Source organism: Aphelocoma coerulescens, unplaced genomic scaffold (assembly GCF_041296385.1).
Source record: "Aphelocoma coerulescens isolate FSJ_1873_10779 unplaced genomic scaffold, UR_Acoe_1.0 HiC_scaffold_433, whole genome shotgun sequence".
Classification (NCBI taxonomy): Eukaryota; Metazoa; Chordata; class Aves; order Passeriformes; family Corvidae; genus Aphelocoma; species Aphelocoma coerulescens.
In genome coordinates this window covers 2,369-27,849 of record NW_027183777.1, presented here as the reverse complement: position 1 = coordinate 27,849, position 25,481 = coordinate 2,369, and the positions used below count along the sequence as shown (strand labels likewise).

The 25,481-nt window shown below is 59.6% G+C and overlaps 1 protein-coding gene across 2 annotated transcripts; it reads right to left on the bottom strand.

The window, feature by feature from the left end:
* Positions 1 to 1,571: 1,571 nt before the first annotated feature.
* On the bottom strand, positions 1,572 to 23,277 carry LOC138101708 (multifunctional procollagen lysine hydroxylase and glycosyltransferase LH3-like). 2 transcript variants are annotated; one of them, XM_068999486.1, is made up of 7 exons: positions 23,202 to 23,277; positions 16,224 to 16,340; positions 10,642 to 10,707; positions 7,112 to 7,213; positions 5,245 to 5,361; positions 3,263 to 3,400; positions 1,572 to 1,900 (listed from the first exon to the last, which is right to left on the bottom strand). In XM_068999486.1, the coding sequence occupies exons 1-7, from the start codon at positions 23,229 to 23,231 to the stop codon at positions 1,745 to 1,747; spliced, it is 726 nt and encodes a 241-aa protein (XP_068855587.1). In that variant the 5' UTR covers positions 23,232 to 23,277; the 3' UTR covers positions 1,572 to 1,744. The 2 variants fall into 2 exon arrangements, with proteins under 2 accessions (XP_068855587.1, XP_068855588.1); XM_068999487.1 differs by lacking the exon at positions 3,263 to 3,400.
* Between the last annotated feature and the right edge of the window lie 2,204 nt (positions 23,278 to 25,481).

Sequence of the window (25,481 nt, the reverse complement as noted above, 5' to 3'; positions counted from 1 at the left end):
AGCAGCAGCTCCAGGCCGTAGCGGGGGGGTCTGTGCTGCTCCCAGTGCTCCCAGTGCTCCCAGTGCTCCCAGTTTGGCTCTCTCAGGGCTCCAGCAGCAGCTCCAGGCCGTAGCGGGGGGGTCTGTGCTGCTCCCAGTGCTCCCAGTGCTCCCAGTTTGGCTCTCTCAGAGCTCCAGCAGCAGCTCCAGGCCGTAGCGGGGGGGTCTGTGCTGCTCCCAGTGCTCCCAGTGCTCCCAGTTTGGCTCTCTCAGGGCTCCAGCAGCAGCTCCAGGCCGTAGCGGGGGGGTCTGTGCTGCTCCCAGTGCTCCCAGTGCTCCCAGTTTGGCTCTCTCAGGGCTCCAGCAGCAGCTCCAGGCCGTAGCGGGGGGGGTCTGTGCTGCTCCCAGTGCTCCCAGTGCTCCCAGTTTGGCTCTCTCAGAGCTCCAGCAGCAGCTCCAGGCCGTAGCGGGGGGGTCTGTGCTGCTCCCAGTGCTCCCAGTGCTCCCAGTTTGGCTCTCAGGGGTCCAGGAGCAGCTCCAGGCCGTAGCGGGGGGGTCTGTGCTGCTCCCAGTGCTCCCAGTGCTCCCAGTGCTCCCAGTTTGGCTCTCTCAGGGCTCCAGCAGCAGCTCCAGGCCGTAGCGGGGGGGTCTGTGCTGCTCCCAGTGCTCCCAGTGCTCCCAGTTTGGCTCTCAGGGGTCCAGCAGCAGCTCCAGGCCGTAGCGGGGGGGTCTGTGCTGCTCCCAGTGCTCCCAGTGCTCCCAGTTTGGCTCTCTCAGGGCTCCAGCAGCAGCTCCAGGCCGTAGCGGGGGGGTCTGTGCTGCTCCCAGTGCTCCCAGTGCTCCCAGTTTGGCTCTCTCAGGGCTCCAGCAGCAGCTCCAGGCCGTAGCGGGGGGGTCTGTGCTGCTCCCAGTGCTCCCAGTGCTCCCAGTTTGGCTCTCTCAGGGCTCCAGCAGCAGCTCCAGGCCGTAGCGGGGGGGTCTGTGCTGCTCCCAGTGCTCCCAGTGCTCCCAGTTTGGCTCTCTCAGAGCTCCAGCAGCAGCTCCAGGCCGTAGCGGGGGGGTCTGTGCTGCTCCCAGTGCTCCCAGTGCTCCCAGTTTGGCTCTCTCAGGGCTCCAGCAGCAGCTCCAGGCCGTAGCGGGGGGGTCTGTGCTGCTCCCAGTGCTCCCAGTGCTCCCAGTTTGGCTCTCTCAGGGCTCCAGCAGCAGCTCCAGGCCGTAGCGGGGGGGTCTGTGCTGCTCCCAGTGCTCCCAGTGCTCCCAGTTTGGCTCTCTCAGGGCTCCAGCAGCAGCTCCAGGCCGTAGCGGGGGGGTCTGTGCTGCTCCCAGTGCTCCCAGTGCTCCCAGTTTGGCTCTCTCAGGGCTCCAGCAGCAGCTCCAGGCCGTAGCGGGGGGGTCTGTGCTGCTCCCAGTGCTCCCAGTGCTCCCAGTTTGGCTCTCTCAGAGCTCCAGCAGCAGCTCCAGGCCGTAGCGGGGGGGTCTGTGCTGCTCCCAGTGCTCCCAGTGCTCCCAGTTTGGCTCTCTCAGAGCTTCAGCAGCAGCTCCAGGCCGTAGCGGGGGGGTCTGTGCTGCTCCCAGTGCTCCCAGTGCTCCCAGTTTGGCTCTCTCAGGGGTCCAGGAGCAGCTCCAGGCCGTAGCGGGGGGGTCTGTGCTGCTCCCAGTGCTCCCAGTGCTCCCAGTTTGGCTCTCAGGGGTCCAGGAGCAGCTCCAGGCCGTAGCGGGGGGGTCTGTGCTGCTCCCAGTGCTCCCAGTGCTCCCAGTTTGGCTCTCAGGGGTCCATGAGCAGCTCCAGGCCGTAGCGGGGGGTCCCCGCGGGGGGGACGCTCTCCGGGACGTGCGTCAGCCGCCCCGGCCGCAGCTGGGCCCAGCCCGGGGGGGGCGCGGGGGCCCCGCAGCCGTAACGGGGGAAGCGCCAGCCCCCGCCCTGCCGCACCAGTACGGACCAGTTGGAACTGGGAGCCGCCGGCCAGCCTGCCCAGTTCAGCCCGGTGATCCCCAGTTCATCCCGGTGATCCCCAGTTCAGCCCGGTGCCTCCCCAGTTCAGCCCGGTGCCGCCCCGGTTCGTCCCAGTGATCCCCGGTTCATCCCGGTGCCGCCCAGTTCAGCCCAGTGCCTCCCAGTGCTCCCCAGTGCCCCTCCCAGTGCTGCCCAGTTCAGCCCGGTGCCGCCCCAGTTCATCCCAGTACCACCCAGTTCATCCCAGTTATCGCCAGTGCCCTTCCCAGTGCTCCCCAGTTCTTCCCAATGATCCCCAGTTCATCCCAGTGCCGCCCAGTTCATCCCAGTCCTGCCCAGTTCATCCCAGTGCTGCCCAGTTCATCCCAGTGCCTCCCCAGTTCATCCCAGTGCCCCCCAGTTCATCCCAGTACCACCCAGTTCGTCCCAGTGCCTCCCAGTGATCCCCAATGCCCCTCCCAGTGCTGCCCAGTTCATCCCAGTGCTCCCCAGTTCCTCCCAGTGCTGCCCAGTTCATCCCAGTGCCACCCAGTTCATCCCAGTGCTGCCCAGTTCATCCCAGTGCCTCCCCAGTTCATCCCAGTGCCTCCCAGTTCCTCCCACTGCCCACCAGTTCATCCCAGTGCCTCCCCAGTTCAGCCCGGTGCCGCCCAGTTCGTCCCAGTGATCGCCAGTGCTCCTCCCAGTGCTCCCCAGTTCATCCCGGTGCCTCCCACTTCATCCCAGTACCCCCCAGTTGTCCTCCCAGTGATCCCCAGTGCCTCTCCCAGTGCCCACCAGTTCATCCCAGTCCCCGCCAAGCAGGGACTGCCCAAAACCAGTAAGCACCAGTTCATCCCAGTCCCTCCCAGTAGCCCCCAGTCCCTCCCATTGCCCTCCCAGCCCCTCCCAGCCCCTCCCATTGCCCTCCCAGTCCCTCCCAGTCCCTCCCAGTCCCCTCCCAGTCCCCTCCAGTCCCCCCCAGTTCCTCCCAGTCCCTCCCAGTCCCTCCCAGTTCCCTCCCAGTCCCCCCCAGTCCCCTCCCAGTCCCCTCCAGTCCCCCCCAGTCCCCTCCCAGTTCCCTCCCAGTCCCCCCCAGTCCCCCCCAGTCCCCTCCCAGTCCCCCCCAGTCCCCCCAGTCCCTCCCAGTCCCTCCCAGTCCCCTCCCAGTCCCCTCCAGTCCCTCCCAGTCCCCTCCAGTCCCTCCCATTGCCCTCCCAGCCCCTCCCAGTCCCTCCCAGTCCCCTCCCAGCCCCTCCCAGTCCCTCCCAGTCCCCTCCAGTCCCCCCCAGTCCCCCCCAGCCCCTCCCAGTCCCTCCCAGTCCCCTCCCAGTGCCCCCAGTCCGGTACCTGGGGGGGGCTCAGGGTGACGCTCAGGCTGATGGTGGCCGAGGGCCGAGGGGGCGTGGCCGAGGGGGCGTGGCCGGAAGGGGCGTGGCCGGAAGGGGCGGGGTCGTAACGGACCACGGAGCTCAGCACGGTCCGGCCCTGGGGTGGGGGAGGGGCGAGTGGGCGTGGCCGGCGGGGAGGCCACGCCCACCAAGGCCACGCCCACCGAGGCCGCGCCCACCAAAGGCCACGCCCCCGTCCCGTCCTTTTAAGGCCCCGCCCCATTTCACACCTCCCCCACAGAGCCACGCCCCCTTAGGCCCCGCCCATCGATCAAGCCACCCCCCCATCAGGTCCCCGCCCACCGATCAAGCCACGCCCCCTAGGCCCCGCCCATCGATCAAGCCACGCCCCTTAGGCCCCGCCCACCGACCAAACCACGCCCCCATTAGATCCCGCCCACCGATCAAGCCACGCCCCCTTAGGCCCCGCCCACCGATCAAACCACGCCCCCATTATGTCCCCGCCCACCAATCAAGCCACGCCCCCTTAGGCCCCACCCGTCGATCAAGCCACGCCCCCTTAGGCCCCGCCCACCGACCAAACCACGCCCCCATTAGATCCCCGCCCACCGATCAAGCCACGCCCCCATTAGATCCCCGCCCACCGATCAAGCCACGCCCCCTTAGGCCCCGCCCATCGATCAAGCCACGCCCCATTAGGCCCCGCCCACCGATCAAGCCACGCCCCATTAGGCCCCGCCCACCAACCAAACCACACCACCTTAGGCCCCGCCCACCAATCAAGCCACGCCCCCTTAGGCCCCGCCCACCGTTCAAACCACGCCCCCTTAGGCACCACCCACTTCCAAAGGCCACTCCCCCCTCGAGGCTCCGCCCCTCCCGGCCACGCCCATTTTCCAAGGCCCCGCCCCCTTTGTGCCCCTGCCCATTCCTCAAGGCCACGCCCCTTTGAGGCCACGCCCCTTCAGAACGCTGCCCATTTCCCAAATCCCCGCCACTTTGAGGCCCCGCCCATTTTAGGCCCCGCCCATTTCCGAGGCTCCACCCCTTCCAAAACCCCGCCCACTTCCCAAGGCCACTCCCCCTTTGATACCCCGCCCCTTCCAAGCCCCGCCCATTTCCCAAGGCCACTCCCCTTTTTAGGCCACGCCCCTGCCCCATTTCCCAAGGCCCGCCCCCTTTTAGGCCCCACCCCATTCGAGGCCCCGCCCCTTTGAGGCCCCGCCCATTTCCCCAAGGCCCCGCCCCCTTTTAGGCCCCACCCCATTCGAGGCCCCGCCCCGTCTGGGCCCCGCCCTCTTTCAGGCCCCGCCCATTTCCCGAGGCCCCGCCCATTTCCAAGGCCACGCCCCTTCAATGCCACACCCCTCCTGTGCCCCGCCCATTTCCCGAGACCACTCCCCCTTTTGAGGCCACGCCCCCTCCCCTTTCTAGGCCCCGCCCCTTCCGAGCCCCGCCCATTTCCCAAGGCCCCGCCCACTTTGGGACCCCGCCCATTTCCCGAGGCCACACCCCTTCCAAGCCCCGCCCATTTCCCGGGGCCACTCCCCCTTTTTAGGCCACGCCCCGGCCCCATTTCCCAAGGCCACGCCCCTTTTAGGCCCCGCCCCACTCGAGGCCCCGCCCCTTCTGAGCCCCGCCCATTTGCTCAAGGCCCCGCCCTCTTTCAGGCCACGCCCATTTCCCAGGGCCCCGCCCCCTTCGAGGCCCCGCCCATTTCCAAGGCCACGCCCCCTTCAATGCCACATCCCTCCAGAGCCCCGCCCATTTCCCGAGACCACTCCCCCTTTTTAGGCCACGCCCCCGCCCCATTTCCCAAGGCCCCGCCCCTTTAGGCCCCACGCACTCGAGGCCCCGCCCCTTCTGAGCCCCGCCCCTTTCCCGAGGCCACGCCCATTTCAGGCCCCCGCCCCTTTGAGGCCCCGCCCCAGACCACGCCCATTCCCCCAGGCCCCGCCCCTTTCCCCAGGCCCCGCCCACCTTGGGGGCGTATCCCGGGAAGAGGCGGCGCGCGATTGGTGGGAGCAGCTCCCGCAGCGCCCCCTGCAGGACGAGCTCGAGCTGCAGCGAGGAGAGCGGCAGCGCCCGGGAGAACACCTGGGGGGGGAGGGGACAGGTGAGAGAGGGACACACCTGGGGGGGAGGGGACAGGTGAGGGACACACCTGGGGGGGGAGGGGAGAGGTGAGGGATATACCTGGGGGGGGAGGGGACAGGTGAGAGACACACCTGGGGGGGGAGGGGACAGGTGAGGGACACACCTGGGGGGGGAGGGGAGAGGTGAGAGAGGGACACACCTGGGGGGGAGGGGAGAGGGGAGGGACACACCTGGGGGGGGAGGGGAGAGGGGAGGGACACACCTGGGGGGGGAGGGGACAGGTGAGAGACACAGCTGGGGGGGAGGGGACAGGTGAGGGACACAGCTGGGGGGGAGGGGACAGGTGAGAGAGGGACACACCTGGGGGGGGAGGGGACAGGGGAGGGACACAGCTGGGATCCACCTGGGCACCCCTGGGACACCCTTGGGACACCCCTGGGGCACACCTGGGCACCCCTGGGACACACCTGGGGTACCCCTGGGGCACCCCTAGGGACACCTGGGGCACCCCTGCACACCCCTGGGATACACCTGGGCACACCTGGGGCACCCCTGGAGACACCTGGGGCACACCTGGGACACACCTGGGGCACACCTGGGGCACCCCTGGGGCACCCCTGGAGACACCTGGGACACCTGGGGCACCCCTGGGCACACCTGGGGCACACCTGGGGCACCCCTGGAGACACCTGGGGCACACCTGGGGCACCCCTGGGGCACCCCTGGGGCACGCCTGGGCACACCTGGGCACCCCTGGGACACCCCTGGGCACACCTGGGCACCCCTGGGACACCCCTGGAGACACCTGGGGCACACCTGGGCACACCTGGGCACACCTGGGCACCCCTGGACACACCTGGGGCACCCCTGGGACACACCTGGGCACACCTGGGCACCCCTGGGACACCCCTGGAGACACCTGGGGCACACCTGGGCACACCTGGGCACACCTGGGCACTCCTGGACACACCTGGGGCACCCCTGGGACACACCTGGGGCACCCCTGGGACACACCTGGGCACACCTGGGCACACCTGGGACACACCTGGGACACACCTGGGACACACCTGGGCACCCCTGGGACACACCTGGGCACACCTGGGCACACCTGGGACACACCTGGGACACACCTGGGACACACCTGGGCACCCCTGGGACACCCCTGGGCACACCTGGGCACCCCTGGGACACCCCTGGGCACACCTGGGCACCCCTGGGACACATCTGGGCACACCTGGGCACACCTGGGCACACCTGGGCACACCTGGGACACACCTGGGACACACCTGGGACACACCTGGGCACCCCTGGGACACCCCTGGGCACACCTGGGCACCCCTGGGACACATCTGGGCACACCTGGGCACCCCTGGGACACACCTGGACACACCTGGGCACACCTGGGCACACCTGGCACTGACCCCACCCCCCAGGCCAGGAGAGAGACAGCCCCGACCCCAATTTTGGGGTCCCCACCCCCAATTTTGGGGTCCCAAACCCCAATTTCGGGCTCCCACCCCCAATTTTGGTCTCTCCCCCCCCCTTTTCATGCCCCACCCCCCCAATTTCGGGGTCCCAACCCCCAATTTTGAAGTCTCCGACCCCAAATTTTGAGGTCCCAAATCCCAAATTCAGGGTCCCAAATCCCAAATTCAGGGTCCCATCCCAACCCCCCCCCCCACCCCCCCCATTTTTTGGGGGGGTCCCGCCCCCCCTCCTCCTCCCCCCCAAATTTGGGGGCCCCGCCCACCTCGTGATGCTCCGCCCACCCCCCTCGCAGCTCCGCCTCCTCCCGCAGCTCCCGCGCGAACTGCTCCGAGAAGAGCGGGAACTGGAACACGTCCGGGCACGGCTGCGGGAAAACGGCCCCGAAAACCGCTCAGGGGGACCCCAAAAATGGAACCAGCGACCCCGAAAACCCCCGGGAACCCCCAAATCCACAGAAACAGCCCCAAAATCCGAGCCGGGAACCCCAAAAATCGACAGAAACAGCCCCAAAAACTGACCCGGGAACCCCAAAAACCGACCCCCAAAACCCCGAAATCCACAGAAACAGCCCCAAAATCCGAGCCGGGAACCCCAAAAATCGACAGAAACAGCCCCAAAAACCGACCCGGGAACCCCAAAAATGGAACCAGGGACCCCAAAAACCGACACGGGAACCCCAAAAAATGGAACCAGCGACCCCAAAAACCCCCGGGAGCCCCCAAATCCACAGAAACAGCCCCAAAATCCGAGCCGGGAACCCCAAAAACCGACCCGGGAACCCAAAAATGGAACCGGGAATCCCAAAATCCACAGAAACAGCCCCAAAAGCCGACCCGGGAACCCCAAAAACCGACCCGGGAACCCCAAAAACCCCCGGGAACCCCCAAATCCACAGAAACAGCCCCAAAATCCGACCCAGGAACCCCAAAATCCGACCCGGGAACCCCAAAAACCGACCCGGGAACCCCAAAAAGGGACCCAGTGACCCCAAAATCCACAGAAACAGCCCCAAAATCCGACCCAGGAACCCCAAAAATGAAACCGGGAACCCCAAAAACCGACCCGGGAACCCCAAAAATGGAACCAGGAACCCCAAAATCCGACCCGGGAACCCCAAAAATGGAACCAGGAACCCCAAAATCCGACCCGGGAACCCCAAAAAGGGACCCAGGGACCCCAAAAACCCCCGGGAACCCCCAAATCCACAGAAACAGCCCCAAAATCCGAGCCGGGAACCCCAAAAATGGAACCGGGAACCCCAAAAACCGACCCGGGAACCCCAAAATCCACAGAAACAGCCCCAAAAACCGACCCAGGAACCCCAAAAACCGACCCGGGAACCCCAAAAACCGACCCGGGAACCCCAAAAACAGCTCAGGGGGACCTCAAAAATGGAACCAGCGACCCCGAAAACCCCCGGGAGCCCCCAAATCCACAGAAACAGCCCCAAAATCCGAGCCGGGAACCCCAAAAATGGTACCAGGGACCCCAAAATCCACAGAAACAGCCCCAAAAATCGACCCGGGAACCCCAAATATGGAACCGGGAACCCCAAAAACCGACCCGGGAACCCCGAAATCCACAGAAACGGCCCCAAAAACCGACCCGGGAACCCCAAAAATGGAAGCAGGGACCCCAAAAACCCCCGGGAACCCCAAAATCCACAGAAACAGCCCCAAAATCCGACCCAGGGAACCCAAAAAACCGACCCAGGAACCCCAAAAATGGAACCGGGAACCCCAAAATCCACAGAAACAGCCCCAAAATCCGACCCGGGAACCCCAAAAGCCGACCCGGGAACCCCAAAAAGGGGCCCAGGGACCCCAAAAACCCCCGGGAACCCCCAAATCCACAGAAACAGCCCCAAAATCCGAGCCGGGAACCCCAAAAATGGAACCGGGAACCCCAAAAACCGACCCGGGAACCCCAAAATCCACAGAAACAGCCCCAAAAACCGACCCAGGAACCCCAAAAACCGACCCAGGAACCCCAAAAATGGAACCAGGGACCCCAAAAATCGACCCGGGAACCCCAAAAATGGAACCGGGAACCCCAAAAACCGACCCGGGAACCCCAAAAAATGGTACCAGGGACCCCAAAATACACAGAAACAGCCCCAAAATCCGAGCCAGGAACCCCAAAAACTGACCCGGGAACCCCAAAATCCGACCCGGGAACCCCAAAATCCACAGAAACAGCCCCAAAATCCGAGCCGGGAACCCCAAATATGGAACCGGGAACCCCAAAAACCGACCCCCAAAACCCCGAAATCCACAGAAACAGCCTCAAAAACCGACCCGGGAACCCCAAAAATGGAACCAGGGACCCCAAAATTCCCAGGAGTGCCCCAAAATTTGGGGGTCCCAGGGGAGTTTTTGGGGTCCCCGAGGTGATTTTGGGGTTTTTAGGTGGTTTTGGGGTGGTTTTTGGGGTGTTTTTGGGGCTATTTTGGGTGGTTTTGGGGGGATTTTGGGGTTTCTGGGGTGGTTTTGGGGGTTTTGGGTTGGTTTTTGGGGTGATTTTGGGGTGATTTTGGTTTTTTTTTGGGGTTTTGGGGGTGTTTTTGGGCTTTTTGGGGTTTTTTTGGGGTTTTTTTTTGGGTTTTTGGGGTGGTTTTGGGGTGATTTTGGGTGGTTTAGGGGTGGTTTTGAGGGTTTGGGGGGTTTTTTTTGGTTTTTGGGGTTTCTTGGCTGTTTTTGGGTGATTTTGGGGTGATTTTGGGTGATTTTGGGGTGGTTTTGGGGTTCCTGGGGTGTTTTTGGGGGTTTTAGGTGATTTTGGGGTGTTTTGGGGTGTTTTGGGGTGATTTGGGGTGATTTTGGGGCTTTTTGGGTGTTTTTGGGTGATTTGGGGTGGGTTCGGGTGGGTTTGGGGTGATTTGGGGTGATTTGGGGTGTTTTGGGTGATTTGGGGGGTTTTGGGGTGATTTGGGGGTGATTTTGGGGGTGATTTTGGTTTTTTTTGAGTTTTTGGGGTGATTTTTGGGTGTTTTTGGGGTGGTTTTGGGGTGTTTTGGGGGTGATTTTGGGGTGATTTGGGGGTTTTTTTGGGTGTTTTGGGGTGATTTTGGGTGATTTTGGGTTTTTTTGGGTGTTTTTGGGGTGATTTTGGGGTGATTTTGGGGTGATTTTGGGTGGTTTTGGGGTGGTTTTGGGGTGGTTTTGGGGTTCCTGGGCTGGTTTTGGGGTGATTTGGGGTGATTTTGGGGTGGTTTTGGGGTGATTTTGGGGTGATTTTGGGGTGATTTTGGGGTTCCTGGGGTGATTTTGGGGTGATTTTAGGGTGATTTGGGGTGATTTTGGGGTTCCTGGGGTGATTTTGGGGTGATTTTGGGGTGATTTTGGGGTGATTTTGGGTGGTTTTGGGGTGGTTTTGGGGTGGTTTTGGGGTTCCTGGGCTGGTTTTGGGGTGATTTGGGGTGATTTTGGGGTGGTTTTGGGGTGATTTTGGGGTGATTTTGGGGTGATTTTGGGGTTCCTGGGGTGATTTTGGGGTGATTTTAGGGTGATTTGGGGTGATTTTGGGGTTCCTGGGGTGATTTTGGGGTGATTTTGGGGTGATTTTGGGGTTCCTGGGCTGGTTTTGGGGTGATTTGGGGTGATTTTGGGGTGGTTTTGGGGTGATTTTGGGGTGATTTGGGGTGATTTTGGGGTGATTTGGGGTGATTTTGGGGTGGTTTTGGGGTGATTTTGGGGTGGTTTTGGGGTGGTTTTGGGGTGATTTTGGGGTGATTTTGGGGTGATTTGGGGTGATTTTGGGGTGATTTGGGGTGATTTTGGGGTCCCTGGGTACCTGCTGGAACAGCTGCTCCTGGAAGATGCGGCTGTAGTTGGGGTGCAGGTACTGCTGGTCCCACTCCTGCGGGAACTGGGCGTTACTGGGAGGCACTGGGAGGGGGGCCGGGGGTACTGGGAGGCACTGGGAGGGACTGGGAGGGGGTCCGGGGGTACTGGGAGGGACTGGGAGGGGTTCCCGGGGGTACTGGGAGGGACTGGGAGGGGGCACTGGGAGCACTGGGGGTTACTGGGAGGGACTGGGAGGGGTTCCCGGGGGTACTGGGAGGGACTGGGGGTTACTGGGAGGGACTGGGAGGGGTTCCCGGGGGTACTGGGAGGGACTGGGAGGCACTGGGAGGGGGTCCGGGGGTACTGGGAGGCACTGGGAGGGACTGGGAGGGGGTCCGGGGGTACTGGGAGGGACTGGGAGGGGTTCCCGGGGGTACTGGGAGGGACTGGGAGGGGGCACTGGGAGCACTGGGGGTTACTGGGAGGGACTGGGAGGGGTTCCCGGGGGTACTGGGAGGGACTGGGGGTTACTGGGAGGGACTGGGAGGGGTTCCCGGGGGTACTGGGAGGGACTGGGAGGCACTGGGAGGGGGTCCGGGGGTACTGGGAGGCACTGGGAGGGACTGGGAGGGGGTCCGGGGGTACTGGGAGGGACTGGGGGTTACTGGGAGGGACTGGGAGGGGTTCCCGGGGGTACTGGGAAGGACTGGGGGTTACTGGGAGGGACTGGGAGGGGTTCCCGGGGGTACTGGGAGGGACTGGGCGTTACTGGGAGGGACTGGGAGGGGGTCCCGGGGGTACTGGGAGGCACTGGGTGTTACTGGGAGGGACTGGGAGGGGTTCCCGGGGGTACTGGGAGGGACTGGGGGTTACTGGGAGGGACTGGGAGGGGGTCCCGGGGGTACTGGGAGGGACTGGGCGTTACTGGGAGGCACTGGGAGGGGTTCCTGGGGGTACTGGGAGGGACTGGGGGTTACTGGAAGGGACTGGGAGGGGTTCCCGGGGGTACTGGGAGGGACTGGGGGTTACTGGGAGGGACTGGGAGGGGTTCCCGGGGGTACTGGGAGGGACTGGGGGTTACTGGGAGGGACTGGGAGGGGTTCCTGGGGGTACTGGGAGGGACTGGGGGTTACTGGGAGGGACTGGGAGGGGTTCCTGGGGGTACTGGGAGGGACTGGGGGTTACTGGGAGGGACTGGGAGGGGTTCCCGGGGGTACTGGGAGGGACTGGGGGTTACTGGGAGGGACTGGGAGGGGTTCCCGGGGGTACTGGGAGGGACTGGGAGGCACTGGGAGGGGGTCCGGGGGTACTGGGAGGCACTGGGAGGGACTGGGAGGGGTTCCCGGGGGTTACTGGGAGGGACTGGGAGGGGGCACTGGGAGCACTGGGGGTTACTGGGAGGGACTGGGAGGGGTTCCCGGGGGTACTGGGAGGGACTGGGTGTTACTGGGAGGGACTGGGAGGGGTTCCCGGGGGTACTGGGAGGGACTGGGGGTTACTGGGAGGGACTGGGAGGGGTTCCCGGGGGTACTGGGAGGGACTGGGTGTTACTGGGAGGGACTGGGAGGGGTTCCCGGGGGTACTGGGAGGGACTGGGGGTTACTGGGAGGGACTGGGAGGGGGTCCCGGGGGTACTGGGAGGGACTGGGCGTTACTGGGAGGGACTGGGAGGGGTTCCCGGGGGTACTGGGAGGACTGGGGGTTACTGGGAGGGACTGGGAGGGGTTCCCGGGGGTACTGGGAGGACTGGGGGTTACTGGGAGGGACTGGGAGGGGTTCCCGGGGGTACTGGGAGGACTGGGGGTTACTGGGAGGGACTGGGAGGGGGTCCCGGGGGTACTGGGAGGGACTGGGGGTTACTGGGAGGGACTGGGAGGGGGCACTGGGGGCACTGGGAGAAACCAGGAAGGGTTACTGGGGTTACTGGGAGGGGGCACTGGGAGCACTGGGAGCACTGGGAGGGACTGGGAGGGGACACTGGGAGCACTGGGGGTTACTGGGAGCACTGGGAGGGGGCGCTGGGGGTACTGGGAGAAATCAGGAAGAGTTACTGGGGTTACTGGGAGCACTGGGAGGGACTGGGAATGGGCACTGGGGGTTACTGGGAACACTGGGAGTGGGCACTGGGGGATACTGGGAGGCACTGGGAGCTCATGGGGGTGCCCAAGTGGGTTGTTAGTGGTGTGTACTGGTCTGTACTGGTCTGTACTGGTCTGTACCAGTCTGTACTGGTCTATACTGATCTATACTGGTCTGTACCGGTCTATACTGGTCTATACCGGTCTGTACTGGTTTATACTGGTCTGTACTGCTCTGTACTGCTCTATATTGGTTTATACTGGTTTATACTGGTTTACACTGGTCTGTACTGGTTTCTACTGGTTTATACTGGTCTATACTGCTCTGTACCGCTCTGTACCGATCTATACTGGTTTATATTGGTCTATAGAGGTCTGTACTGGTTTATACTGGTCTGTACCAGTCTACACTGGTCTGTACTGGTCTATATTGGTTTATACTGGTCTGTACTGGTTTATACTGGTTTATACTGGTTTATACTGGTCTGACCCAGGGGTTCCTGGGCCGCTCCCAGAGCTCGGGGTGGGGCAGGGGAGGCACTGGGGGGGTGTCAGTGCCCTGTACTGGTCTGTACTGGTTTGTACTGGTCTGTACCGGTCTGTACCGGTCTATACTGGTCTGTACTGGTCTGTACTGGTTTATACTGGTTTACACTGGTTTATACTGGTCTGTACTGGTTTCTACTGGTTTATACTGGTCTATACTGCTCTGTACTAGTTTATACTGGTCTGTACTGGTCTGTACCGGTCTGTACCGGTCTATATTGGTTTATATTGGTTTATACTGGTCTATACTGGTTTATACTGGTCTGACCCAGGGCTTCCTGGGCCGCTCCCAGAGCTCGGGGTGGGGCAGGGGGGGCACTGGGGGGGTGTCAGTGCCCTGTACTGGTCTGTACTGGTTTGTACTGGTCTGTACCGGTCTGTACCGGTCTATACTGGTCTATACTGGTCTGTACTGGTTTATACTGGTCTGACCCAGGGCTTCCTGGGCCGCTCCCAGAGCTCGGGGTGGGGCAGCGGGGGGCACTGGGGGGGTATCAGTGCCCTGTACTGGTCTGTACCGGTCTGTACCGGTCTATACTGGTCTGTACTGGTCTATACTGGTTTATACTGGTTTACACTGGTTTATACTGGTCTGTACTGGTTTCTACTGGTTTATACTGGTCTATACTGCTCTGTACTAGTTTATACTGGTCTGTACTGGTTTCTACTGGTTTATACTGGTCTGTACTGCTCTGTACAGGTCTGTACCGGTCTATATTGGTTTATACTGGTCTATACTGGTCTGTACTGGTCTATACTGGTCTGTACTGGTTTATACTGGTCTGACCCAGGGGTTCCTGGGCCGCTCCCAGAGCTCGGGGTGGGGCAGGGGGGGCACTGGGGGGGTGTCAGTGCCCTGTACTGGTCTGTACTGGTCTGTACCGGTCTGTACTGTTCTATACTGGTCTATACTGGTCTGTACTGGTCTGTACTGGTTTATACTGGTCTGACCCAGGGGTTCCTGGGCCGCTCCCAGAGCTCGGGGTGGGGCAGGGGAGGCACTGGGGGGGTGTCAGTGCCCTGTACTGGTCTGTACTGGTTTGTACTGGTCTGTACCGGTCTGTACCGGTCTATACTGGTCTGTACTGGTCTGTACTGGTTTATACTGGTTTACACTGGTTTATACTGGTCTGTACTGGTTTCTACTGGTTTATACTGGTCTGTACTGCTCTGTACAGGTCTGTACCGGTCTATATTGGTTTATACTGGTCTATACTGGTTTATACTGGTCTGACCCAGGGGTTCCTGGGCCACTCCCAGAGCTCGGGGTGGGGCAGCGGGGGGCACTGGGGGGGTGTCAGTGCCCTGTACTGGTCTGTACTGGTCTATACTGGTCTGTACTGGTCTATACTGGTCTGTACCGGTCTATACTGGTCTATACTGGTTTATACTGGTCTGACCCAGGGGTTCCTGGGCCGCTCCCAGAGCTCGGGGTGGGGCAGGGGAGGCACTGGGGGGGTGTCAGTGCCCTGTACTGGTCTGTACTGGTTTGTACTGTTCTATACTGGTCTATACTGGTCTGTACTGGTCTGTACTGGTTTATACTGGTCTGACCCAGGGGTTCCTGGGCCGCTCCCAGAGCTCGGGGTGGGGCAGGGGAGGCACTGGGGGGGTGTCAGTGCCCTGTACTGGTCTGTACTGGTCTGTACCGGTCTGTACCGGTCTGTACTGGTCTGTACTGGTCTATACTGGTCTATACTGGTCTGTACTGGTCTGTACTGGTTTATACTGGTCTGACCCAGGGCTTCCTGGGCCGCTCCCAGAGCTCGGGGTGGGGCAGGGGGGGCACTGGGGGGGTGTCAGTGCCCTGTACTGGTCTGTACTGGTCTGTACTGGTCTGTACCGGTCTGTACCGGTCTATACTGGTCTGTACTGGTTTATACTGGTCTATACTGGTTTATACTGGTCTGACCCAGGGCTTCCTGGGCCGCTCCCAGAGCTCGGGGTGGGGCAGGGGGGGCACTGGGGGGGTGTCAGTGCCCTGTACTGGTCTGTACTGGTCTGTACTGGTCTGTACCGGTCTGTACCGGTCTATACTGGTCTGTACTGGTTTATACTGGTCTGACCCAGGGCTTCCTGGGCCGCTCCCAGAGCTCGGGGTGGGGCAGGGGAGGCACTGGGGGGGTGTCAGTGCCCTGTACTGGTCTGTACTGGTTTGTACTGGTCTGTACCGGTCTGTACCGGTCTATACTGGTCTATACTGGTCTGTACTGGTCTGTACTGGTTTATACTGGTCTGACCCAGGGGTTCCTGGGCCGCTCCCAGAGCTCGGGGTGGGGCAGCGGGGGGCACTGGGGGGGTGTCAGTGCCCTGTACTGGTCTGTACCGATCTGTACTGTTCTATACTGGTCTATACTGGTCTGTACTGGTCTGTACTGGTTTATACTGGTCTGACCCAGGGGTTCCTGGGCCGCTCCCAGAGCTCGGGGTGGGGCAGCGGGGGGCACTGGGGGGGTATCAGTGCCCTGTACTGGTCTGTACCGGTCTGTACCGGTCTATACTGGTCTGTACCGGTCTGTACCGGTCTATACTGGTCTGTACTGGTCTATACTGGTTTATACTGGTTTACACTGGTTTATACTGGTCTGTACTGGTTTCTACTGGTTTATACTGGTCTATACTGCTCTGTACTAGTTTATACTGGTCTGTACTGGTTTCTACTGGTTTATACTGGTCTGTACTGCTCTGTACAGGTCTGTACCGGTCTATATTGGTTTATACTGGTCTGTACTGGTCTGTACTGGTCTATACTGGTCTGTACTGGTTTATACTGGTCTGACCCAGGGCTTCCTGGGCCGCTCCCAGAGCTCGGGGTGGGGCAGCGGGGGGCACTGGGGGGGTGTCAGTGCCCTGTACTGGTCTGTACTGGTCTGTACCGGTCTGTACTGGTCTGTACCGGTCTGTACTGTTCTATACTGGTCTATACTGGTCTGTACTGGTCTGTACTGGTTTATACTGGTCTGACCCAGGGGTTCCTGGGCCGCTCCCAGAGCTCGGGGTGCCGCTGGCCGCTGCCGTTGTAGCCCCGGGTCAGCACCAGGTGGCCAAAGTGGCGCCGGTTGGTCACGTGCAGGAACAGCCCCTGGGGGAGGGCAGGGCTCAGACCCCAAAATGCCCCAAATCCACCCCAAAATCCACCCGAAAAACCCCAAAAATGCCCCTGAAAAAAAAACCCCAACCCCCCAAAATTCACCCCAAAAAAATCCCCCCAAATCCCCCCAAAATCCACTCGAAAAACCCCAAAAATCCCCCTAAAACCCCTCTGAAACCCCCCCAAAATCCCCTCTGAAACCAACCCAAAACTCCCCAAAATTCCCCCAAAATCCCCCTGAAAAAAAACAAAAATCCCCCTGAAAAACCCCTCTGAAACCTCCCCAAAATCCCCCAAAATCCACCCGAAAAACCCCCAAAATCCCCCCAAAAAACCCCTCTGAAGCCCCCCCAAAACTCCCCAAAATCCCCCCAAAAAACTCCAAAAATCCCCCCGAAAAACCCCTCTGAAACCTCCCCCAAAATCCCACCAAATTCCTCCAAAATCCACCCGAAAAACCCCAAAAATCCCCCTGAAAACCCCTCTGAAACCAACCCAAAATCCCCCAAAATCCCCCCGAAAAACCCCAAAAATCCCCCTGAAAAAACCCCAAACCCCCCAAAATTCACCCCAAAAAAATCCCCCCAAATCCCCCCAAAATCCACCCGAAAAACCCCAAAAATCCCACCAAAAAAATCCCTCTGAAACCCCCCTAAAAACCCCCAAAATCCACCCAAAAAACCCCAAAAATCCCCTAAAACCCCTCTGAAACCCCCCCAAAATCCCCTCTGAAACCAACCCAAAATCCCCCAAAATCCACCCGAAAAACCCCAAAAATCCCCCGTAAAAAAATCCCTCTGAAACCAACCCAAAATCCCCCAAAATCCCCCCAAAATCCACCCGAAAAACCCCCAAAATCCCCCCGAAAAACCCCTCTGAAGCCCCCCCAAAACTCCCCAAAATTCCCCCAAAAAACCCCAAAAATCCACCCGAAAAAAACCCTCTGAAACCAACCCAAAAATCCCCCAAATCCCCCCAAAAAACCCCAAAAATCCCCCCGAAAAACCCCTCTGAAACCAACCCAAAATCCCCCAAAATTCCCCCAAAATCCCCCCGAAAAACCCCAAAAATCCCCCTGAAAAAACCCCAACCCCCCAAAATTCACCCCAAAAAAACCCCCCGAATCCCCCCAAAATCCACCCGAAAACCCCAAAAATCCCCCGAAAAACCCCTCTGAAACCCCCCAAAATCCCCTAAATCCACCCGAAAAACCCCAAAAATCCCCCCGAGAAACCCCAAAAATTCCCCCAAAAAATCCCTCTGAAACCAACCCAAAATCCCCCCGAAAATTCCCCCAAAATCCACCCCAAAAAACCCCCAAAATGCCCCCGAAAAACCCTCTGAAACTCCCCCAAAAATCCCCCAAAATCCACCCCAAAAATCCCCCCGAAAAACCCCTCTGAAACCAACCCAAAATCCCCCAAAATTCCCCCAAAATCCACCCGAAAAACCCCAAAAATCCCCCTAAAACCCCTCTGAAACCCCCCCAAAATCCCCTCTGAAACCAACCCAAAATTCCCCAAAATTCCCCCAAAATCCCCCTGAAAAAAAAACAAAAATCCCCCTGAAAAACCCCTCTGAAACCTCCCCAAAATCCCCCAAAATCCACCCGAAAAACCCCAAAAATCCCCCGTAAAAAAATCCCTCTGAAACCAACCCAAAATCCCCCAAAATCCCCCCAAAATCCACCCGAAAAACCCCAAAAATCCCCCTGAAAAATCCCTCTGAAGCCCCCCCAAAATTCCCCAAAATTCCCCCAAAAAACCCCAAAAATCTACCCGAAAAAAATCCTCTGAAACCAACCCAAAAATCCCCCAAATCCCCCCAAAAAACCCCAAAAATCCCCCCGAAAAACCCCAACCCAAAATCCCCCAAAATTCCCCCAAAATCCACCCGAAAAACCCCAAAAATCCCCCCGAAAAAAACCTCTGAAGCCCCCCCAAAATCCACCCGAAAAAACCCAAAAAATCCCCCGAAAAACCCCTCTGAAACCAACCCAAAATCCCCCAAAATTCCCCCAAAATCCACCCAAAAAACCCCAAAAATCCCCCCGAAAAGCCCCTCTGAAACCTCTCCCAAAATCCCACCAAATTCCTCCAAAATCCACCCGAAAAACCCCAAAAATCCCCCTGAAAACCCCTCTGAAACCAACCCAAAATCCCCCAAAATCCCCCCGAAAAACCCCAAAAATCCCCCTGAAAAAACCCCAAACCCCCCAAAATTCACCCCAAAAAAACCCCCCAAATCCCCCCAAAATCCACCCGAAAACCCCAAAAATCCCCCGAAAAACCCCTCTGAAACCCCCCAAAATCCCCTAAATCCACCCGAAAAACCCCAAAAATCCCCCCGAGAAACCCCAAAAATTCCCCCAAAAAATCCCTCTGAAACCAACCCAAAATCCCCCCGAAAATTCCCCCAAAATCCACCCCAAAAAACCCCAAAAATGCCCCCGAAAAAACCCTCTGAAACTCCCCCAAAAATCCCCCCAAATCCACCCCAAAAATCCCCCTGAAAACCCCTCTGAAACCAACCCAAAATCCCCCAAAATCCCCCCCAAAAAAACCCAAAAATCCCCCCGAACAATCCCTCTGAAACCTCCCCAAAATCCCCCCAAAATCCACCCGAAAAACCCCTCTGAAACCAACCCAAAATGCCCCAAAATCCACCCGAAAAACCCCCAAAAATCCCCCGAAAAACCCCTCTGAAACCCCCCCAAAATCCCCCAAATCCCCCCCAAAAAAACCCAAAATTCCCCCCGAAAAAGCCCTCTGAAACCAACCCAAATCCACCCCAAATCCCCCCAAATCCACCCCAAAATCCCCCCGAAAAACTCCTCTGAAACCAACCCAAAATGCCCCAAAATTCCCCCAAAATCCACCCGAAAAACCCCAAAAATCCCCCCTAAAACTCCTCTGAAACTCCCCCAAAAATCCCCCCAAAATCCACCCCAAAAACCTCTGAAACTCCCCCAAAATCCGCCCCAAAAACCCCCAAAAATCTCCCCTAAAACTCCTCTGAATCCACCCGAAAAACCCCAAAAATCCCCCCGAAAAACCCCTCTGAAGCCCCCCCCAAAATTCCCCAAAATTCCCCCAAAAAACCCCAAAAATCCACCCGAAAAAAACCCTCTGAAACCAACCCAAAAATCCCCCAAATCCCCCCAAAAAACCCCAAAAATCCCCCCGAAAAATCCCTCTGAAACCAACCCAAAATCCCCCAAAATTCCCCCAAAATCCACCCGAAAAACCCCAAAAATCCCCCCGATAAACCCCTCTGAAACCAACCCAAAATCCCCCAAAATCCCCCCGAAAAACCCCAAAAATCCCCCTGAAAAAACCCCAAACCCCCCAAAATTCACCCCAAAAAAACCCCCCAAATCCCCCCAAAATCCACCCGAAAACCCCAAAAATCCCCCGAAAAACCCCTCTGAAACCCCCCAAAATCCCCTAAATCCACCCGAAAAACCCCAAAAATCCCCCCGAGAAACCCCAAAAATTCCCCCAAAAAATCCCTCTGAAACCAACCCAAAATCCCCCCGAAAATTCCCCCAAAATCCACCCCAAAAAACCCCAAAAATGCCCCCGAAAAAACCCTCTGAAACTCCCCCAAAAATCCCCCCAAATCCACCCCAAAAATCCCCCTGAAAACCCCTCTGAAACCTCCCCAAAATCCACCCGAAAAACCCCAAAAATCCCCCGTAAAAAAATCCCTCTGAAACCAACCCAAAATCCCCCAAAATCCCCCCAAAATCCACCCGAAAAACCCCAAAAATCCCCCTGAAAAATCCCTCTGAAGCCCCCCCAAAATTCCCCAAAATTCCCCCAAAAAACCCCAAAAATCCACCCGAAAAAAACCCTCTGAAACCAACCCAAAAATCCCCCAAATCCCCCCAAAAAACCCCAAAAATCCCCCCGAAAAACCCCAACCCAAAATCCCCCAAAATTCCCCCAAAATCCACCCGAAAAACCCCAAAAATCCCCCCGAAAAAAACCTCTGAAGCCCCCCCAAAATCCACCCGAAAAAACCCAAAAATCCCCCGAAAAACCCCTCTGAAACCAACCCAAAATCCCCCAAAATTCCCCCAAAATCCACCCAAAAAACCCCAAAAATCCCCCCGAAAAGCCCCTCTGAAACCTCTCCCAAAATCCCACCAAATTCCTCCAAAATCCACCCGAAAAACCCCAAAAATCCCCCTGAAAACCCCTCTGAAACCAACCCAAAATCCCCCAAAATCCCCCCCAAAAAAACCCAAAAATCCCCCCGAACAATCCCTCTGAAACCTCCCCAAAATCCCCCCAAAATCCACCCGAAAAACCCCTCTGAAACCAACCCAAAATGCCCCAAAATCCACCCGAAAAACCCCCAAAAATCCCCCGAAAAACCCCTCTGAAACCCCCCCAAAATCCCCCAAATCCCCCCCAAAAAACCCCAAAATTCCCCCCGAAAAAGCCCTCTGAAACCCCCCCAAATCCACCCCAAATCTCCCCAAATCCACCCCAAAATCCCCCCGAAAAACTCCTCTGAAACCAACCCAAAATGCCCCAAAATTCCCCCAAAATCCACCCGAAAAACCCCAAAAATCCCCCCTAAAACTCCTCTGAAACTCCCCCAAAAATCCCCCCAAAATCCACCCCAAAAACCTCTGAAACTCCCCCAAAATCCCCCAAAAATCTCCCCTAAAACTCCTCTGAATCCACCCGAAAAACCCCAAAAATCCCCCCGAAAAACCCCTCTGAAACCACCCCAAAATCCCCCAAAATCCCCCCAAAATCCACCCGAAAAACCCCAAAAATGCCCCAAAAAACCCCTCTGAAACCAACCCAAAATCTCCCAAAATCTACCCAAAAAACCCCAAAAACCCCTCCCTAAACCAACCCAAAATCCCCCAAAATTCACCCCCAAAAAAAACCCCCAAATCCCCCAAAAATCCCCCCTAAAAATCCCTCTGAAACCTCCCCAAAATCCCCCAAAATCCACCCAAAAACCCCAAAAATCCCTCCCTAAACCAACCCCAAAGTCCCCAAAATTCACCCCAAAAAAATCCAAATCCCCCAAAAAACCGCTCTGAAACCGCCCCAAAATCCCCCCAAAAATCTCTCCCTCAACCAACCCCAAGCCCCCCCCAAAAATCCCCAAAAACCCCCAAAATCCCACAGAAATCCCCCAAAACCTTCCCCAAGTCCCCTCCAAAAAAACCCCAAAAAAACCCCCAAATCCCGTCCAAAATCTCCCCAAAATCCCCCAAATCCACCCCAAAACCCCCCCAAAAAACCCCCAAATCCACCCCAAAAACCCCAAATCCCCCCCAAAAAACCCCAAATCCCCCTAAGCCGACTCCTAAAAACCTCCCCAAAACCCCCCAAAATTGCCCCAAAAACCTCCCCAAATTCCCCAAAAATCCTCTCAAAAAAACCCCAAATCCCCCCCAAAAAACCCCAAAACTGCCCCCGAAATTCCCCAAATCCCCCCCAAAAAACCCCAAAACTGCCCCCGAAATTCCCCCAAAACTTCCTCAAAATGTTGGGATTTGGGGTCCCCGGGATGAATTTGGGGTCCCAAGGGTGAATTTGGGGTGAAATTTTGGGGTGAATTGGGGTGAATTTGGGGTTTCCTGGGTGATTTGGGGTCCCAGGGGTGATTTTGGGTGAATTTTGGGGTGATTTGGGGGTGACCCTGGGGGTGACCCTGGGGGTTCCCAGGGATGGATTTTGGGGTGAATTTTGGGGTGAATTTGGGGTGATTTGGGGGTGACCCTGGGGGTTCCCAGGGATGGATTTTGGGGTGAATTGGGGCCGATTTGGGGTGAGCTTGGGATGATTTTGGGGTGACTTTGGGGTCCCAGGGACAAATTTTGGGGTGATTTGGGGTGAATTTGGGGTTTCCTGGGTGATTTGGGGTCCCCGGGATGAATTTGGGGTCCCAAGGGTGAATTTGGGGTGAAATTTGGGGTGATTTGGGGTTTCCTGGGTGATTTGGGGTGTCCCAGGGGTGACTTTGGGGTGAATTTTGGGGTGAATTCGGGGCAATTTGGGGGTGACTCTGGGGGTTCCCAGGGATGGATTTTGGGGTGAATTTGGGGTCCCAAGGGTGAATTTGGGGTGAATTTTGGGGTCCCAGGGATGGATTTTGGGGTGAATTGGGGCCGATTTGGGGCTGACTCTGGGGGTTCCCAGGGACGGATTTTGGGGTGACTTTGGGGTGAATTTTGGGGTGAATTTTGGGGTGAATTGGGGCCAATTTGGGGCTGACTCTGGGGGCTCCCAGGGAGGGATTTTGGGGTGACTTTGGGGTGAATTTTGGGGTGAATTTGCGCTCCCAGGGATGGATTTTGGATTGAATTTGGGGGGAATTTTGGGGATGACTTTGGGGTGAATTTTGGGGTGAATTTGGGCTCCCAGGGATGGATTTTGGGGTGAATTTTGGGGTGAATTGGGGCCAATTTGGGGCTGACTGTGGGGGCTCCCAGGGAGGGATTTTGGCGTGACTTTGGGGTGAATTTTGGGGTGAATTTTGGGGTGAATTTTGGGGTGAATTGGGGCCGATTTGGGGCTGAATCTGAGGGCTCCCAGGGATGAATTTTGGGGTGACTTTGGGGTGAATTGGGGATGACTTTGGGGTGAATTTTGGGGTGAATTTGGGGGTTCCCAGGAATGAATTTTGGGATGAATTTTGGGGTGAATTTTGGGGTGAATTGGGGCCAATTTGGGGCTGACTCTGGGGGCTCCTAGGGAGGGATTTTGGCGTAACTTTGGGGTGAATTTTGGGGTGAATTTTGGGGTGACTTTGGGGGTTCCCAGGGATGGATTTTGGGATGAATTTTGGGGTGAATCGGGGCTGATTTGGGGCTCTCACCTTGTCGCGGGCGCGGGCGCAGAACGCCATGTCGGGGTCCAGGTGGGCGTGGTCGAACACCGGCCCCTCCCCCAGCGGCCCCCGCAGCGCGGCCCCGCCCACCAGGTAGGCGTGGCTGACGTACGGCACGTTCCACACGCCCCTGGCCACGCCCACAAAATGACGTCACCACGGGGCCCCGCCCACCGCGAGCCCCGCCCACAACCCCACGTCACACCGGGACACGCCCACTGCAAGCCACGCCCACCTCAGGCCACGCCCGCAAACCGACGTCACATTGGACACGCCCACTGCAAGCCACGCCCACCCCAGGCCACGCCCACAAATTGACGTCATCCCGGCACCACGCCCACTCTGATCCAGCCCCCCACCCCCAAATTTGGAGGCCACGCCCACCCCAAACCCCCGCCCACCAACCCCCTCTGGCCACGCCCACTGATGGGCGGGGCCGGAGCTGAGGCACAGAGGGGCGTGGCCAAAGGGGCGTGGCCAGAACGGGTGTGGCCACAGTGGGCGTGGCCACAGGGGGTGGCCACCATGGGTGTGGCTCTATGGGCGTGGTCACGGTAGGCGTGGCCATAGTGGGTGTGGCCCTGGTGGGCGTGGTCATCATGGGCGTGGTCATGTTGGGAGTGGTCATAGTGGGCGTGGCTACAGTGGGCGTGGCTCAATGAGTGGGACCATAGTGGGCGTGGCCATGGTGGGCGTGGCCATGGTGGGCGTGGCCACGGTGGGCGTGGCCACGGTGGGCGTGGCTTTAGTGGGCGTGGCTCCCAGGGCTGTGTGGGTTTAGGGGCGGGGCTCCCAGGGGCGTGTCCCTGTGGGCGTGTCCCAGGGCGTGTCCCCATGCCAATGTCCCCAGGATGTCCCCAAATGTCCCATGGGTGTACCCAGGGTGTCCCCACTGTCCCTGGGGTGTCCTAGGGTGTCCCCAGGGTGTCCTCAGGGTGTCCCTGCTGTCCCCAGGGTTTCCCCAATGTCCCCCAAATGTCCCCAGGCTGTCCCCAGGGTGTCCCCAGGGTGCCCCAGGGTGTGTCCCCACTGTCCCCAGGGCGCCCCACTATCCCCAGGGTGTCCCCACTGTCCCCAGGGTGTCCCAGGGTGTCCCCAGGTGTCCCCAGGGTGTCCCCAAATGTCCCCAGGGTGTCCCCAGGTGTCCCCAGGGTGTCCCCACCATCCCCAGGGTGTCCCCACTGTCCCCAGGGTGTCCCAGGGTGTCCCAGGGTGTCCCAGGGTGTCCCCGCTGTCCCCAGGGTGTCCCCGCTGTCCCCCAGGGTGTCCCCAGGGTGTCCCCAGGATGTCCCCAGGGTGTCCCCAGGGTGTCCCTGCTGTCCCCAGGGTGTCCCCAGGGTGTCCCAGACTGTCCCCAGGGTGTCCCCACTGTCCCCAGGGTGTCCCTAGGGTGCCCCAGGGTGTGTCCCCACTGTCCCCAGGGCGCCCCACTATCCCCAGGGTGTCCCCACCGTCCCCAGGGTGTCCCCAGGGTGTCCCCAAGGTGTCCCCAGGGTGTCCCCAGGGTGTCCCCAGGCTGTCCCCAGGGTGTCCCCAGGCATCCCCAGGGTGTCCCAGGCTGTCCCCAGGCATCCCCAGGCTGTCCCCAGGGTGTCCCCAGGCTGTCCCCAGGGTGTCCCAGGGTGTCCCAGGGTGTCCCCAGGGTGTCCCCAGGGTGTCCCCAAGGTGTCCCCAAGGTGTCCCCAAGGTGTCCCAGGCTGTCCCCAAGGTGTCCCCAGGGTGTCCCCAGGGTGTCCCCAGGCTGTCCCCAGGGTGTCCCAGGGTGTCCCAGGGTGTCCCCAGGTGTCCCCAGGGTGTCCCCAGGATGTCCCCAGGGTGTCCCAAGGTGTCCCCAGGGTGTCCCAGGGTGTCCCCAGGATGTCCCCAAATGTCCCCAGGGTGTCCCCGGGTGTCCCCAATGTCTCCAGGGTGTCCCCGCTGTCCCCAGGGTGTCCCAGGATGTCCCCAGGCGGTCCCCAAATGTCCCCAGGTGTCCCCAATGTCCCCAGGGTGTCCCCAATGTCCCCAGGATGTCCCCAGGGTGTCCCCAGGTGTCCCCAGGATGTCCCCAAATGTCCCCAGGGTGTCCCCGCTGTCCCCAGGGTGTCCCCAGGATGTCCCCAGGGGGTCTCCAAGGTGTCCCCAATGTCCCCAGGGTGTCCCCGCTGTCCCCAGGCATCCCCAGGGTGTCCCCAGGGTGTCCCCAGGTGTCCCCAGGCTGTCCCCAGGGTGTCCCCAGGTGTCCCCAGGGTGTCCCCAAATGTCCCCAGGGTGTCCCCAGGTGTCCCC

Coding starts and splice junctions, on each gene's coding strand:
- LOC138101708 (XM_068999486.1), bottom strand. CDS start 23,231: ATGGCGTTCTGCGCCCGCGCCCGCGACAAG. Junction 16,341..23,201: donor GCGCCCGCGCCCGCGACAAG/GTGAGAGCCCCA, acceptor GCCCTCCCCCAG/GGGCTGTTCCTGCACGTGAC. Junction 10,708..16,223: donor AGCGGCCCAGGAACCCCTGG/GTCAGACCAGTA, acceptor CAGTTCCCGCAG/GAGTGGGACCAGCAGTACCT.